The following is a 17,654-nucleotide window of genomic DNA, read 5'->3' as shown; positions in this document are numbered from 1 at the left end:
TAAAGACCCACCTCTCTGCAACATTTGTACTTGTTTCTAGATGTTCCAGGTCGCACAACCATATGTAAGCATGAGTTCTACGGCTTCATTTTTCTGTGTATTTGTGGACCTGTAATGCATTTCTTTGTACTTTGTCACCAAAGGCACTAACAGCTCAAAGGCACCAAAGGCACTAACAGCTCAAAGGCACCAAAGGCACTAACAGCTCAAAGACTACATTCTTGAAGTTGGTGAGCTAAACCAAGACACCCTAAACTTAATCACTAGTAAATAATGGATTTCTAAATTAACAGAGTGAAAAATCAAGTTTTTGCAGTGTAAAATTCCCTAGTGTTGACTAATCTCTCATTTCTTTCCATTAACTTTAGATAAATCTGCTGATCAGTTGCAATTAGAAAGAAAGACTAAAACATTACCAGCTGCAGTAGAAGCCTCTAATGTTTCTGATCCAAAAACCATCGAAGTAAGATTTAAGTATTTATTAATTATTATTATTATTATTATTATTAATTGACTCGTCCCCTCCCCCAAAATTGCTACCTTTGTGGCAAAATTTTAAACCATTATCCTTATTATTAAAGTGGTGAGCTGGCAAAATCATTAACATGCTGGACGAAATGCTTATTGGTATTTCGCCCGTTGCTGTGTACTGGAGTTTAAATTTTGGGAGCGGGGGTCGATTAAATAAGTACCAGTTACACACTGGGGTTGATGTAATCAACTTAATCCCTTCTCCCAGGCCTTGTGCCTTCAGTAGAAAGGATCATCATCATCAACAACAACAACAACAACATCATCCTCATCAAAATCATTAGTATGCTGGACTAAGACTAAATGATTAGCGGCATTTCATCCATCTTTATTTTCTGAGTTCAAATTCCACCAAGGATGAGATTGAACCTGGAATCTCATGCTTGTGAAGTGAACTTCTTAACAATACAGTTGTCTGCCAGTTCAGACAGCTCTCACTTATATTCAGGTTAAGCAAAAAATTTGACCTATTTTAAACTGATCTAAATTAAAACCTCTCATCAATATTTCATGCTAATTAAGGTGATGAGCTGGCAGAATCATTAGAGTGCTGGGCAAAATTCTTAGGAAGCAATTCATCTGTCATTTATGTTTTGAGTTCAAATTCCATTGAAGTAAACTTTGCTTTTCATGCTTTCTGGATTGATAAAATAAGTACCAGATGAACACTGGGGATGATGTACTATATTTAATCTGTCCTGCTAAATTTAAAAACCAATATTTCATTGCAAACATCAGCCTCACAAAGACTAAGTTATTGCACTAAATTTTTCATTAACAAATGTACTCAAACAAAAGCAGTGTATTTCTACAGAAATATGGTAACAAAAAGGTTAGAATACTGTTGAATTAAACAGGAAGTTATCTCATACTTACATATAATCCAAAAGTAATTTCATTAGAACAATTAATCTGCTTCTTTTTCTGAATCTTTTCAGCTTTGGACTCATCTGAAGAGCTGTGGCTGTTTCTTCTTGGAAAATACAGAAATTTCAAGTCACCACTTTAAGCTGAGTCTGCCTAATTTCACCAATGTATGGTTCACAATACACCCAGTGTTTGGACCAGAAAATCTCTCAAGGGAAGGTATGTTGACATCTAATATTCACACATTTTTGTGGCATTACCATTAGTTTCTTGTTCAATTTTTGGCATTGGCACAGGATAGGATTGTGGAAATTTGGCCCTCATTGATGTTATTGTCATGGCTGTTTAATCCTAGCTCAGCTTTGATCAAATAGTCGTAAACTTAATTATAAATAGTTATAAATCAGCTTAATGTTGTAGGGTAAAAAAAGTGTAGTTCATCTACCTCACAGAACTAGAGCATTAACAAGCTATAATGTACTGAAGAGAGTGGCTAATAATTGAGCCATGATGAACACCTACCTGCAGAATAATTTCCTCGTGGAAATCATTACTAACTCTCATTTTACTGAAGGTATATTTGTACATAGCTTGCACAGCTCTCACATAGGAAAGTAGATTTGGCTGATATTTCTAGCAAGTCATGTATAAATACTGGGGACCATATTCAGAATCTATGCAGTGTTCTAACACTGTGGTCACTTCTAAAATAAGCTTAGCAATGAAATTATATCTGTTGTTTTAAATACAGGATTAATATTCTTTTTCAGACCCTCAAATTGATACAATGCTCTGCATTTTCAAATATAAACCAGATGGAACCAAAGGCTTTCTTGCACTCAGTGAGATGAAGACAAAATCTGGAGTAAGTTCTAACATGTTGCATATTTAGACTGCAGCCTCAATTTTGTCCAATGTTTCATGAAACTATGCATCAGAGAGAATGTATCATGAGGATCATGTATCATGTTGTTAATACTCTTTGATATCCCAACCCATAAAACAAGAATTAGGAGTCAAAAGTATCTCCCAATTGGGAAGTCATACATATCAACCCTAAAACAGGAATTGAACGTTACTTTTGACTCACACACACATATACATGATGGTGACATTTCACTCCTGACCAGAGAAGATCATCACTGACCTTTAAGAAAACTGTGCACACAGAGAAAATTATATTTTACACATGCAACTCTGCTGGTGACTAATGAGTCCAGCTATTGATTGACATACATCTGAAGCTACAGCAGATGAGACATCCCCTGTTCACTACACCAGTGGTGGGCTTTTGAGCAGCTCACTTAAGTTCAGTGTGCAAAATGTGTTTCTTCAAAAATTCCCACTATTTCCTTTACTCATTTCTAACATTGGTGATGAAGATAACCATTCCTTACCCAATTGACCTTTCATATCTCACATGTCTTCAATGGGGACTATAAGTACCAGGGCACAAAACTCTCAGCTCTTGAGTCAGTCCAGTGCTTCTGCTAAATATTACTAAAAATATATAGAGTCCACCAAAAAATGTGTACACACTTCAAGAAAGGAAAAAATATTTAACTTCTTTAAGTATCTCTATAAATATAAACACCTCTTTTGGTGTTCTATCAAATTGCAATAACACTGAATAAAAATATTTATACAGATTTTTTCCTTTCTTGAAGTGTGTGTACATTTTTATGGCAGACTCTGTATATACTCATATATACAGAGTTCTCTTTATCCTGTTTACATCACCATACTTGTGTGTGCGTGTGCGTGTGTGTATAAAATGTGATGTTCAATGATTTTATGGTTTTCTTAGTTATGCTATTTCATTGGTATTTCTGTGTCCTGCTGAGTCACTCATCATTTTACTTTCAGAGATTTTGTGTTCGCTGTGATTTATCTGCTGGGCATTATATTCTTATCCCTTTCACAACTGGCTGCAGGTTCCGTCCTCGAAGTGCGCAACCTCAAGAAGATATTCCACTTGTCAAGAAATCTCCTTCAGGGGAGATTACTCTGACTACTCCTTTCAAGTAAGTTATCTACTTTGCTTTGATAATATGTGTATATTTTACACTTGCCACATTTAGTGGATAAAACACAAATCTCTTATCATTTACTTATCTACTTTGCTTTGATATATATTTTACAAACAGAGTTCAAGGTCAGTCTTTGCCAAGCGGCTTTTCATTTTTGCGTAATTTAGACAACAACATATTCACTGCACCCTATATATATATGGGGAATAAAAAGCATATATTAAATGTATTTTTTCTATTGTCTTTAGGAAATCTCTGGAAAAAATATTTGACTTATGTGACCTTGACAAAAATGGCAAACTCAGTCGCAAAGAACTTAGTTTTTTCCATTATTGTACAAGTGGAGAACAGTTAACTGCTCAAGAGTGGCAGATTGTTGAAGGTAAGGCTTTCATTTATTTTTGTCTTGGATGCATTCTTTAGAAGTTCTTGGGGAATTAGGTGCAGGCATGGCCTGATTGAGATATTTGCTTCACAACCATGTAGTTTCAGGTTATGTCCCACACTGGACAAGCTTCAGGCTGGCCAAAGTCTGTTCTGTAAGTGAATTTAGTTGGCAGAAATTATTGTGACAGATTTTCTAGAACCAAATGCTCTTGCTGTTGCCAACCCTCACCTGTTTCCAATCAAGGTATTAAGCCCCATTGTCTACCAAACAGTGAACAGCCTGGGTATGATTATGCAGTGAATTATCAATAAACAATGCCATTTCAAAACTGAGTCTTTTGTTTACAAAGATTGTGCAACATTTCAAGACATGTCAAGAAGCCCAGGCATGCTTTTGCAATCAACTGCAAGAAAATAGCATCACCAGTATTAGTAGTGAGGCTGATGTTTGTTTACAGTCAACAAACACATCTGGATGAGAAGTATTATGAACACACACACACACACACGCATGCACACATGCACATACACACACACACACACACACTTTGTCTAATTAGAAGATATCCTAGAACATTCATTCTTTGTAAAGAACTGATCTTTGCAGCAATGATCAAAATTAAACACCAATGTTATTGCTATTCTCTAAAATACAATGTCAGTTTTTTTTTTCTGTAAGAACTACATCGGCTACAGCTTGTTCTGTAACCCTAGGTCATATGAGATTGAGCAGACCTATTATCAAAAGCATTCCAACCATGATCATTACATCATTTTAGTGGTATTGTTATCATTATCATTGTCATTGTCAACATTTTATATCCATTTTTCTATGCTGGCACAACTTTGACTTGTTTTCTGAGGCAGAATTCTATGACAAGATGGCTTTCTTATCAACAACCATTCAACTCACCTCCTACAACATACAATGACGTAAAGGACTTATTCCAAAATTTTGCCCTCCAATCTAAATATTTAAAGCTTGCACTATTTTCTCTTTCAATGCAAATATATAAATCTACTCTATTTCTTCCTCCAATATCTGTAAGCCTGCTCTACTTTCTACTCTAATCTAAACATGTATATGCATGTATTATTTTCTCCTTTAAACCCATGTAAACCTGTACTATTTTTTCCTTTAATTTAATCATATGTAAGCTTGTACTGCTTACTCCTCAAATCTATTTTCTCCGCCAGTCTAATTATCTGCATGCCTGCACTACTTTCTCCTCCAATGTAAACTTATTAAATCTGCTCTGTTTTCTACTCCACTCTAAACATGTAATCCTGTACTATTTTCTCCCCTAATCCAAACATGTGTAAACCTGTGCTACTTTCACCTCCAGTATAAACATGCATAATACTGCTCTACTTTATCTTCCAATCTAAACATATAAGTTTGAACTATTTTCTCCTACCATCTAAACCTGAAAACCTGCATTATTTTCTCATGTAATCTAAACACATAAGCCTGCATTCTCCTCTAATCTAAATTTATGTAAGCATTTATCATTTTCTCCTCCAAAATAAACTTCTGTAAGCTTGCACTATTTTCTCATGTAATCTAAACATTTAAACCTGAACTATTTTCTCCTCCAATCTAGATATGTGTAAGCATGTATTATTTTCTCCCCTCCAGTTTAAACATGTTGTAAGCCTGCAATATTTTTCATCATTACCTCCAAGCTAAACATGTTCAGCAACTATGCAGTGTTTTCTATGCCATCCCAATTCAACCCAATTTTCTAGTTTAACAACTTCCCCAAAATCTCCATAAGTAAATACAAAATCATTGCTTTTACATGTATTTTATCTACATCTACTTCAAGATGAAAGAAAACGAGAATGTGTGTGCATTTGTGTGTGTGTGTTTGCATGTGTGTGTGTGTGTGTGTGTTTGCATGTGTGTGTGTGTTGGTGAGTGCGTGCGTGTATATGTGTGCGTGTGTGTTTGTGAATCTACCCACACATATGAAGAGTGTGTGCGTGTATGTGTGTGTGCTTGTGTGTTTGTGAATCTACCCACACATATGAAAAGTGTGTAAGTATTTGTGGGTGAGAAAAAGAGAGGAGCAGATAGAGATGGACAAAGAAAAAGAGACAGAAACAATGAGAGCAGTGAGAGTATGTGTATCTACGCATGTCTAGCTTTGCATGTGTGTGTGAGTGGGTGTCTGTGTGTATGTTTGTGTGTAGGTCTGTGTGAATGAGCAAGTGTATGAATATGTCTATGTGAGTGTGGCCTAAAGTTTTATTTTTATGTAATTTTCATGTACATATATATCTTTGAATCTGTGTACATTGTGTCAAATGTCTCCATATCTCCTTGCATTTCACTGGAGAAGGGGGAAAAGTGGAAGTCCGGTGTTTTTGTATATGTTAACATCTTTATATGCATGCTCTAGGTGTAAATTTATATTTCAGTACATATGTATTGACATGCGCGCACGCGCGCACATGTACTTGTATATATATGTGTGTGTATGTGTATACGTATATATATATATATATATATATATATATATATATATAGACACAGCTTTGGCTGAAGCCAGTACTAGTAAAAGTATATGCATATATATATTATATATATATATATATATATATATATATATATATATAGAAAAAGAGGGGGGGACAAAGATGGGTATGAGTGTTGGGTGTGTATCATATAATATACTTTATATAAATTATTTATATTTATTTTATGCACCTTTATATATGCTGTATACAGGGTACAGTGAATAAATCATCTAAATTACACAAAAATGAGAATCACACCAACATCTCATTTAAGCAGATATATTTACCAAAGTTACATAAAAATATCTTGAAATACTAACGAGTAAATATATTCAATTAAATCGCCATTGGCTTCAACCACGGCCTCTAGATGACTTAGGAATCTCCTGCAACTCTTCTGGGCAGTCTCCTTGTTTAAGTTGGTGAAAGCTGTCACAATCCTTACCTTCAGTTCATCTTTGGTGTTATGGGGAGTTTTGTTGGTCTCTCACTCAACTGTGCCCCACACATAATAACCAAGGGAGTTGCAGTCTGGGGAGTTAGGTGGCCAGATGTTAGGGTTGATGTGGTCGCAGAAATAGTCTGACAGCCATGACTAGATTCTCTTGCTTGTGTGGTATGGTGTAGAGTCCTGTTGCCAGACATAAGGTCTTCCAGCAACCACCCTCTTGACCCATGGCAGCACCACCTCCTCCAGGCACTTGATGTAGGCTTCAGTGTTGAGTCTGAGGCCGTGTGGGAAGATGAATGGAGGCATAATGTTGCCATCACTGGTGATCACTCCAAATACCATGATGTTGACTGGATGTTTGATATTTGTCCCTCTCAGTATATGTCTTGAGCACTCAGCAAGCCAACAGTTGTTCTGTGTGTTCACCATCTGATCCTGGCAGAAATTTTTCTCATATCGTGATGGCATCTGTACCAGTGGAGCACTAAGAGCACCGTCCGAGCATGATCATTGCCAGAGCAGCTGTCTGGCTTCCGTGCTGGTGGCACGTAAATAGCACCAGCGTGATCGTTACCAACGTTGCCTTCCTGGCACTTGTGCCAGTGGCACATGAAAAGACATTCAAGCGAGATCATTGCCAGTGCCGATGGACTGGCTCCTGTGCAGGTGACACGTAAAATACACCATTTCGAGCGTGGCCGTTGCCAGTAAGACATTCGTGCGAGATCATTGCCAGTGCCAATGGACTGGCTCCTGTGCAGGTGGCATGTAAAATACACCATTTCAAGCATGGCCGTTGCCAGTACCGCTTGACTGGCCTTTGTGCTGGTGGCACGTAAAAGCACCCACTACACTCTCGGAATGGTTGGCGTTAGGAAGGGCATCCAGCTGTAGAAACTCTGCCAAATCAGATTGGAGCCTGGTGTAACCACCTGGTCCACCAGTCCTCAGTCAAATCGTCCAACCCATGCTAGCATGGAAAGCGGACGTTAAACGACGACGATGATGATGATGATGATGATGAGAAAAACCAAAGCCTGTTCAGTTAGATGCTTGAGTTTGTTCAAAACCTCCATAGCACAGTCCCTCCTCTTGTCCTTGATGGCTTAGGATAAAAATTGGCCCTTCTTCATTTTGTATGAGGAATATCGAATGTCTTCATGCACTGCCTGCCTTATAAGAAACTCAGACACTCTCATCTCCCTGGCAACGGACCTGATTGACTTGGAGGGATTGTTGTCAATCATGGCCAGGATCTCACCAACAAATTCAGGAGTTCTGTTGTTATCAGAACAATAAGAGTGAGTTTTCTGAGCTGCTGTACCTTCATAATTACCATTAGACTCATCCAACTCTTTCTGGATCTTCTGCACTGTCCTGAGATTGACAACCAAACACTCTGAAATGTTCGTATTGGAGCTTCCAACATTAATGGACAAAATCAAAAACAACCAATGTGCATGCACAAAATTTAAAATATAAAATAGCAACGATTTACCCATCACACCCTATATATATCATCATCATCATCATCATCGTTTAACGTCCGCTTTCCATGCTAGCATGGGTTGGACGATTTGACTGAGGACTGGTGCAACCGGATGGCTAATGCTTAGACAACTTCATGACAAGATGGAAGTGAGAGTTAATGTTGGGGTTACCTTATCAGATCCAATTTCTGTAGAAAATGGTGTAAAACAAGGTGATATTCCTGCTCCTTCACTGTTTGCTATATATTTCACAATAGTCTTTCAAATAGCTTTTAAAGATTGTCCTGAAGGGCTCTATATAAGATATGGGACAACAGGAAAACTTTTCAATCTCAAAAGACTCTGTGCCAAAACGAAAGTTCTGCATTCTCACCTTGTTGAGTTTCTGTATGCAGATGATTGTGACTTGTTGGCACATTCTCAGAAAGATATGCAGCATGTGCAACATTGGGTCTAACAATCAATCTAAAAAAAACTATTATAATGTACCAGCCCACACCCTCCAAGATGTTTGTGGAACCTTTTATAACTGTGAATGGGCAAAGCTTGGTAGGGAATTGATGTCACATTCACCATATATCCCTGACCTTGTGCCATCTGATTACCATTTAGTTACAAATTTGCAAAATTCTTTGAATGGTAAAACTTTCAATAATTATGATGACTTGAAATCGCACTTGCTTCAGTTTTTGGCTGATAAGGACCAGAAGCTCGACATGTGCAGAATCATGAAGTTGCCAGAAAGATGGCAAAAGGTCATTGAACAAAATGGAAAATATATAATTGATTGAAATTCATTCTCTGTATGAAAAAAAATGGTCTTTTATTTTACACTACAAAACCGAAATTACTTTCTTGCCAACCCAGTATATATATATATATATATATATATTCTTTTCTTCTTTTACTTGTTTCAGTCATTTGACTGCAGCCATGTTGGAGCACTGCCAGTAATATATGTATGTGTGTGATGTGTGTGATGTGTGTGTGTGTGTGTGTGTGTGTGTGTGTGTGTGTGTGTGTGTGTGTGTGTAGATATGTATGTATAGCAGCTGATGAAGGAAATATTCTCTATGTGGCCTGTGTGTTTTTGTACCCTGTTTATCATTTTGTCCATGTTTTTTTACAATGTCATGTACCCAGATATGCATCTATATATACATGTAGATGGAGGTATGTACATATATATGCATATACTAATATATATATATATATATATATATATATATATATATATATATATACATATACTGTAACATGTAGTTGTTAAACAACGATCTCAATAAGGTACTTCTCTAGTAGACTGCAAAAGTTTATTCAGGTCAGTCCAGGGCCCTTTTCCTCTGGTATATCTACAGTGTTCAGTCACTTATTCAGACATTCAGACAAGTCAAACTGAGCAAAAAGACAGATCTCCTCAGTCTGACTGCAGAAATTGTGCTGGAAAACTTACCTCATACAATATTTGATATAAATTTATTGATGATTATATATACAGATAGTATGTATACACACACACACACGTGTGCATGTGTATGGGTATATATATAGTCATACACACACTCATAAACATACGCATACCATTCCCACCACTCTGTATGCCTACAATGTCTCCTGATACCAACAACAACAAAAAAAAAATCATCATCATCATCTCTTAATAGCTGTTGACATATTGGTGATAATGTCAGCTAATGAGAGAACCTGTCTGTCATATTTGCTCTCTTGTTAATCCTTGCTGCTCCAAAGTGTTTCAACTTCAATCACAAATCTGCAACTATTCAAAGCAAATGCTAACTGCTCTAGCCTCACCCAGTTACTCTCCACTTTCCCCTGCCACTAATTGAAGTAGAAGGGCAGAGAGAAAGGGAGAGCATTTGGGGTTCACTTGTGGCTGTGTGTTTGATACATTTCTCTTGAGACACTTTGATCACTAGGTTCAATCTCACTGTATCATCTTCATCGTCATCATCATCATTTAACGTCTGTTTTCCCTGCTGGTATGTGTTGGACGGTTTGACAGGAGCTGGTCAGCCAGAGTGCTGCTCAAAGTGCAGTTGTCTGTGTTGACATGGTTTCTATGACTGGACGCCTTGCATAATGCCAACCACTTTACAAAGTGTACTGGGTGCTTTTTTTTTTTACATGAAACCAGCATTGGCACTTTATTTTGTTGACCTTGAGAGGATGAAAGGTGGACATTGAACTCAGAATGTAGAGAACTGAAACAAATACTCCAAAGCATTTTATCTGATGGTCTAATGAATCTGCTAGCTCATTGCCTTTAGTATGTATGTATGTATGTATGTATGTGTGTGTGTAAATACATACATATATACATATACATATACAAGCTGCTGGTGATGATGCTACACACCATACTAATCATGTCTGTCGGGCATGTGGAAGGGAGTGTGATTCAGCAGGAGGACTTAAACGACACGCAAAGGTACATGGAGCCCAATTACAACAACAGCCAGCTATTGCCAGTAAAGGTTTTGGATGCCAACTCTGTGCAAGACATTGTAGATCTTTGACTGGGCTAAAAAGTCACATTCGATCACAGCACCGTTAAGTTAAGCTTCGTGCAATGACCATACTCAATAACGAGGGGGCAGCCATCATATATATATGTGTGTGTGTGTGTGTGTGTGTGTGTGTGTGTGTGTGGACAATCATATGCACACTCTCTCTCTCTCTCTCTCTCTCTCTCTCTCTCACTCACTCACTCACACACACACACACACACACACACACACACACACACACACACACACACACACACACACACACACACACACACACACACACACACAAAGGACAGACTTCTTTCAGTTTCTGACTACCCAAATCCATTCACAAGGCATTGATCAGCTCAGGGCTATAATAGAAGACACTTGCTCAAGGTGTCATAGTGTGGGACTGAACCCAGAACCATGTCATTGGAGAGCAAAGTTCTTACCACACAGCCACACTTGCACCCCAAATGAAGTTAATAATCCGCAAAATTATAACCTTATAAAATTTTTATTCCTCTTCGTCTTGCAGAAAGGTTTGACTTGGATGATGGTGAACTGACACAGTTAGGATTCCTTAATTTACATGAAATGGAAGCTGAAGACAACAATGGTGATGCTGAAGATTTATGGATCACACTTGACAGTATGGGATTGAACCGAGCTTTAGTTCTTGACCAAGTACGTTTGTATCCATTTTTATAGATCCACAATGATGGCTTAATGTTATCTAACTGCCAGTCTCATTTTTTATTGGACATCACTAACTTTATTCTCCCTTTCTGAAATATCCAAGCACCAAAAACATTGGGCCCTTTGTTTTTATGCAGTTTGTTTTCTTACTTGAATGTCCCCTGCCCTGGTGTCTTAAAAACCACTGGAACTAGGAATTACACATGTTTTTTCTTTGATCAATATTTCTCAATAGCAGGTGCAGGCAAAACTATGAGGTTAAAAAGCTTTCTTAGCAGCCATGTGATTAAGGGTTCGGTCCCGTTGTGCTATACCTTGGGCATATGTCTTCTACTAATGCCCCAGGCTATAGTGTGAGTGAATTTGGGAAATGGAAACTGTATGAAAGCCTATCATGTGTGTGTTTCTTTTGTTTTAAGGTTTGTCCTTGATCATTGCCTGACAACCAATGTTGGTTTGATTACATCCTTGTAACTTAGTAGTTCAGCAAAAGAAACTCATAGAACAAGTACCAGACTTTTAAAAAAAAGTGCTGGGGTTGATTTGTTTGACCAAACTCTCAAGGCAATGCATTAGAATGACCATAACCTAATAATGGACAAAGTAAAAGACTTACTGAGTAAAATTTAAAAAAATTCTCTTAGTAAATCAGTTTATTATAGAAGGCAATAGCAATGCCAAGAAAACATTGAATATTGGCTTCAAATTTTGGCTCAATGCCAGCAGTTTCAGGGAATTTTGAACTTCTGTATTCAACTTGTACGTTATTTTATTGACCCCCAAAAGGATGAAAGGCAAACTCAACCCCAGTAGCATTTGAAGTCAGAATATAAAGTTGGAAGAAATGCTGTTAAGCATCTTTACCAGCAGGGTAATGATTCTGCCAGCTTGTCACCTTTGAGGATGTTAAATGTTAAAAATCACAATAACAAAGATATTGTGATGTTACCTTAGGAATATATATTTAGTCTCAAAGCTTTAAAGAATGAGAGAGAGAAATTGTGTTCATTTTGTTGTTATGTCAGATTTGTGTGTATGAGAAGAAAATGATCATATGATTAAAGAAATAGAAGTTTGAGGCTATGAGAACTAATTAAATATTTCTAAAGAAACATTTCAATGTATTTGTTCTTATTTTGTTATATTTAATATTCTATCTGCATTGCTATTGCTTTCTGTAATATGCTGTTTGTTTCAATTTGTTCCTCAAATGCTTCAAGCACACTGCTATATTCGTCTTTTGTTTTTGTTTATTGTTTTTAGTATTTTAGTTTATTTTCTACTGTCTTTTATTGATTATTGAGAGTTAAATAGTTCTGAAAGTTTTAATATTTGCATCAATTAAAGAAGAAATAAGAACAACTATTGTTAAATACTGACCTCAAGGTTTTCTATCTGTGGACTGCAACACTTTTGAAACTAGGCCAGAATATGTGTGAAATTGTTAATTTAAAATAGCCTGTTCTGACAGGAATTGATTGACTGCAAAAACAACTATAGAAAGAAAGGATAAGTCAATATACAGAATCCTGTCCACATGTATTTAATCTCACTTGTGAAATTAGGCTCCCATGAGGGCATGTTCAGCATTAAGAGATGCTGAGTGACACAGTAGTGGAACATTTTTCATTAAAATGTAAATGAATTGATACATTTTTGTTTGGTACCATGGAAAAAGGACTGGTGGTAGTGGTGGTGGTGATGGCAGTGGTGGTGGTGGCAGCAGTGGCGGTTTTAATAAACATCTACTGCAACTTGTTTTAAAATAATTGTATTTTTACTTGTAATAAATATGATTTCATTGTTTTATTTCTGGTTTTAGGCTTTTCAATTTGAACTGAATGTGTTTCTTGAGGAATCTCCAGAGGCTATTCTTGATGCTTTAAATGTTGAAAGCGGTGGAGTTGATCTGGAAAAAGCTATATGTGAATCTGTTATCAACAAGGTAAGAAATCATTAGAACATTTTTTTCAGGCTTGGCTGTGTTTGAAAAGTTTGCTCCACAACCACGTAGTCATGGGTTCGATTCCAATGCATAACACTCTGAACAACTGTCTTCTATTATAGCCCCAAGTTGACCAAAGCTTGTGAGTGGATCTGCTACAAAGAAACTTATTGAAGCCCATCTCATACATGTGTGTGTGTGTGTTTAAAAAGTGCTGGTGCTGCATAAAAAGCATTGGTGATGGTACCACGTAAAAAGCACTGATGATGGTACAACATATAAAGCACTGGTGCTGATACCATGTAAAAAGCACTCAATACTCACTGTAAAGTGGTTGGTATTAGGAAGGGCACCCAGCCATAGAAACCAACCCAAAACAGACTATGAAACTTGGAGCAGCTCCAGGCTTTGCCATCTCCTGTCAAACTGTCCAACCCATACCAGCATGGAAAACAGACATTAAATGATGATAATGATGATGTTGATGTAAATGGAAGCAAAGTTTGTTTTTTTATAAATGGATACAAATTTCATTTTCTTCTAAAGAGATCCCCACCACATTCCAAAAAGTGTTTGGTTGTAGCAGGAGGAGTTGGTATTTGTCAATTTGAGAATAACTGCGTTAAGAGACAAGCGCTAATGAAGGGATCATCTATGTGGTCACTTAACATATTAGAAATAGCAATGAAATCTCTCAAATCACATCTATCTATTGTTTTTTTTATTTCTTTTTATTCCAATTTAAGGGATTCTCATGGAATGTTGGAAATGCACCTGATATTCTGATTCATGAATACCACAGTGAAGTTAGATATACTGCAGTCATCCAGAACCTTGTAAGTATGAAAATGACCTGAAGATGCCTTCTGCATGAAAAATAGGTTGATGTTGGCACACATGATACAGTGATACCCACAAAACTTTAATTCATTAAAATTACACCCTTAATGAAGAGAACAAAAAATAGTGTAGACACCCTGGCTAACTACATACACCAGGTATACACCCTGATCAGCTATATACCCCTGACACACATCCTGTGTAGCTTTACACATCAGACACACACCCAACCCTGGATATACATTTTGTAAAGCTATATACCCCAGACACATACCCTACCCAGTGATATACCTAAGACAAGCATTCTGTTCAGTGATATACCACAAATATGCACCCTATCTAGCTGTATACTTCAAACACACATCTTGTCTAAGTTATACACCCTAGACATACACTCTGTCCAGCTATATACATCAGACATACACCCTGCTCAGTTATTAAACCCTTGACTCATATTCAACTCAGCTATATACCCGAAAAACACACCCTGTCTAGTTATGTCCCAGAAACACATTCTGTCTTACTGCATACCCCCAGATATATACCCTTTTAACTGTATACCCCAGAGTTATGTCCTACCTATCAATATACTGCACAAGCTTTAAGGCAGCGAGCCGGCAGAATCATTAGCACACTGAGCAAAATGCTTAGAAGCATTTCATCTGCCCTTACATTCTGAGTTCAAATTCTGCCAATGTCGACTTTCTTTTTCATCCTTTCAGGATTGATAAAATAAGTACCAGTTGAACACTGGGGTTGATGTAATTAACTAACTCTTTCCCCCAAAATTGCTGGCCTTGTGCCAAAATTTGAAACCAATATACTAAACAAGCTTTTCATCTACCATTAGACCAGATATACTTCTTATACTCACCCCGTCCACACCCACACTTATACTTTCACAGGTTTTATTCTTGATTGAGTCAGAAAAACTGAATGAATGAACTACAACTCAATTGATCACAAGTGTGTATGTCTAACCTATTAGCAGGACTATGACAGATACTGTGCGTGTGTGTATGTTGTTATCATTTAGCAGGACTGTCACAGATACTATTCTAACCCGTAAATCCACTTTTAACTCAGTCACAATTGTTATTTCACTTTGCCAGAAAGATCTTTGACCCTCGTTTAATGACTGGCATTTTTCTTCTCAAAGTCGAAAACCAAAATAAATGTTCAGGATATGAAATTTACATAAGGCATTGATAAATGTGTGTGTGTATGTGTTTGTTTGTGGTGGAGAGTGTATGTGTGTGAATGTGTAATGTAGATAGGTATATATGTTATGTGTCTATGTAAATAGGCTTGTATGTATGTGTGTGTGTGTGTTTATGGTGGAGAGTGTATGTGTGTAATGTAGATAGGTATGTATGTGTTTATGTAAATAAGCTTGTATGTGTATATACGCATACACACACACATATATATAAATATATCCCAAAGTCTGCACACACACACACACACAAACACACTCCTGCTCTCTCTCTCACACACACACATACACATTCATATACGCACTTGAATGTGATGAATTTTCGTAAACATTGCATCAGTTCACTTATGCACTTGTGTTAAAAAAATAATCATCAACAAGCCACCCAAACATGGTATTCCAGTATTCCAAGCTGTTAATATAGAAAAATTAGAATATGTTCTTTAGTCTAGGCATGCAACTATAAATGAAGCTGAAGTTACCACAACTACGGTATGCTTATCACCTGAGAAAATCCAATACATAGATATGGTTGAAAGTAAATTCAAAGAAATATTTTATAAATATGTGTCCTTTGATAGGCAGGCTTCTATGCAACTGGCCAACTATATTTGGAAACTGAGAGAGCTCAACACAGCTTACAATATAGAATGAAGAATTCTTGAAAGATCCAGCCCAAACACAATGGCATAAGGTAATGTCAGCTTTGTACAGCAGAAAAGAAGGCAAAGATATTGGACAAGTTGGAAAGCTCGGGAAACTACCTAAATACTGTCCAGTTATTTACAAACAATTTGACTTGTATACTCAATGTACATGATATAATCATCTTCATCATTTAATATCCGTGTCCCATGCTGGCATGGGTTAGACAGGCTGTGTATGTAACACACTAATTGTATACATTTCCAACTTCTTCATACATGGATCTACTCCACCAAAACAATCATCATTCTTGTCCATATTATATAAAATAATTTTTCTGTTGTGTTTCTTTTCCCCACGAGACTGCCTACATACATCTTGTCTATACCTTATGAGTATGTCCAATTCACTTCCATCCAAAACATTCCCCATTTTTAAAAGGATACTTATCAGTAAGATAGCTGGTATTTCCATAGAGGCACCATTCATATTTCCCTGGCAATCTATAAATAGTCTTCTCAGATCCATTCCTTGGTAGGTCTTGCACACCCTGAATATTCCCAGAACATTTGTGACTTGCTCAACTGAAACATATATTTCAGGGGCATTTTCTAACTTCAGTGTTCTATCACTGAACAATTGTTATTGAATTTTGTCATTCATTACCCTTCTCATCAGTCAGTTTCTGAGTTTGTCTCTGAAGTAACATTTTCCTCATATTTTCTAAGCATGGTTTCATCATCTCTCTTTTCCTGAAAATAGAACAAAAACTGCCACCATGAATTTTATTGGGGACTGAGTGAATGTTTCTCTCCATGAGCTGACATCAGATGTTATTTTACCCAGTCTATTATCTGCCAGATCTTGAATAATTGCATAATGTCTAGCACAAGCCACAAACAATAATGTGGCTCATTGCATACCATCATTTTTCACTTTGTTGGCAGAAAAGTAAAACCTTAAATGTTTCATATAATTCACCCAGTCATTTTACATACTGTTCCATTCCATTATACACCCAGACATTAATATTTTGGTAACAAATATGAAATCAGAAGCTCCCAAACTTACAGCTCCATTGAATGTTACTGGTAGAATGCAACCATCACATGCTGTAAACATAGTGAAATCAATGTCACAAATTCTTTTATGTAGCTATTTATTAAATTTTATTAATTATTGATTGACAAAGATTGTTTGACAAGAGAGACACCTGTACATGTCACTCTATCACACTTTAGCCTTTCAGCACCTGACATAAAGCTACCTCCCTCCTCTTTGAAACTCTTTCCTACTCAACCAGGAGCAGCTTTTTCCCTTTTCCTTTCTTTATTGTGCTTTGCAAGCTGCTTGGTAACCTCACTAGTGCTGGTGACACAAAATATGCACCCACTACACACTACAAAATGGCTGGAATATATCTATTTACACACACACACACACACACACACACAAACGTGCACACACACACACAAACGTGCACACATACACACAAACACATGCAATCACACACGCACACA

General features: G+C 36.9%; 1 protein-coding gene across 10 annotated transcripts in view; it reads left to right on the top strand.

Annotated features, from left to right (window-relative positions):
- The window catches only part of LOC106869675 (EF-hand calcium-binding domain-containing protein 7), a 53,282-nt gene that overhangs the window by 26,185 nt on the left and 9,443 nt on the right, over positions 1-17,654 (top strand). For all 10 annotated transcript variants that reach the window (XM_089355507.1, XM_089355504.1, XM_089355498.1 and 7 more), the window contains 8 exons: positions 369-463; positions 1,470-1,617; positions 2,169-2,263; positions 3,265-3,422; positions 3,677-3,810; positions 11,328-11,476; positions 13,311-13,433; positions 14,180-14,269. In XM_089355507.1, the coding sequence (XP_089211633.1) occupies positions 369-463; positions 1,470-1,617; positions 2,169-2,263; positions 3,265-3,422; positions 3,677-3,810; positions 11,328-11,476; positions 13,311-13,433; positions 14,180-14,269 (992 nt within the window). The remainder of the gene's footprint in view (positions 1-368; positions 464-1,469; positions 1,618-2,168; positions 2,264-3,264; positions 3,423-3,676; positions 3,811-11,327; positions 11,477-13,310; positions 13,434-14,179; positions 14,270-17,654) is intronic.

This window comes from Octopus bimaculoides, chromosome 7, assembly GCF_046866305.1.
Source record: "Octopus bimaculoides isolate indiv1 chromosome 7, ASM4686630v1, whole genome shotgun sequence".
Lineage (NCBI taxonomy): Eukaryota > Metazoa > Mollusca > Cephalopoda > Octopoda > Octopodidae > Octopus > Octopus bimaculoides.
Note: the sequence above shows the minus strand (reverse complement) of the source record. Positions and strands in the feature narration are given on the sequence as shown.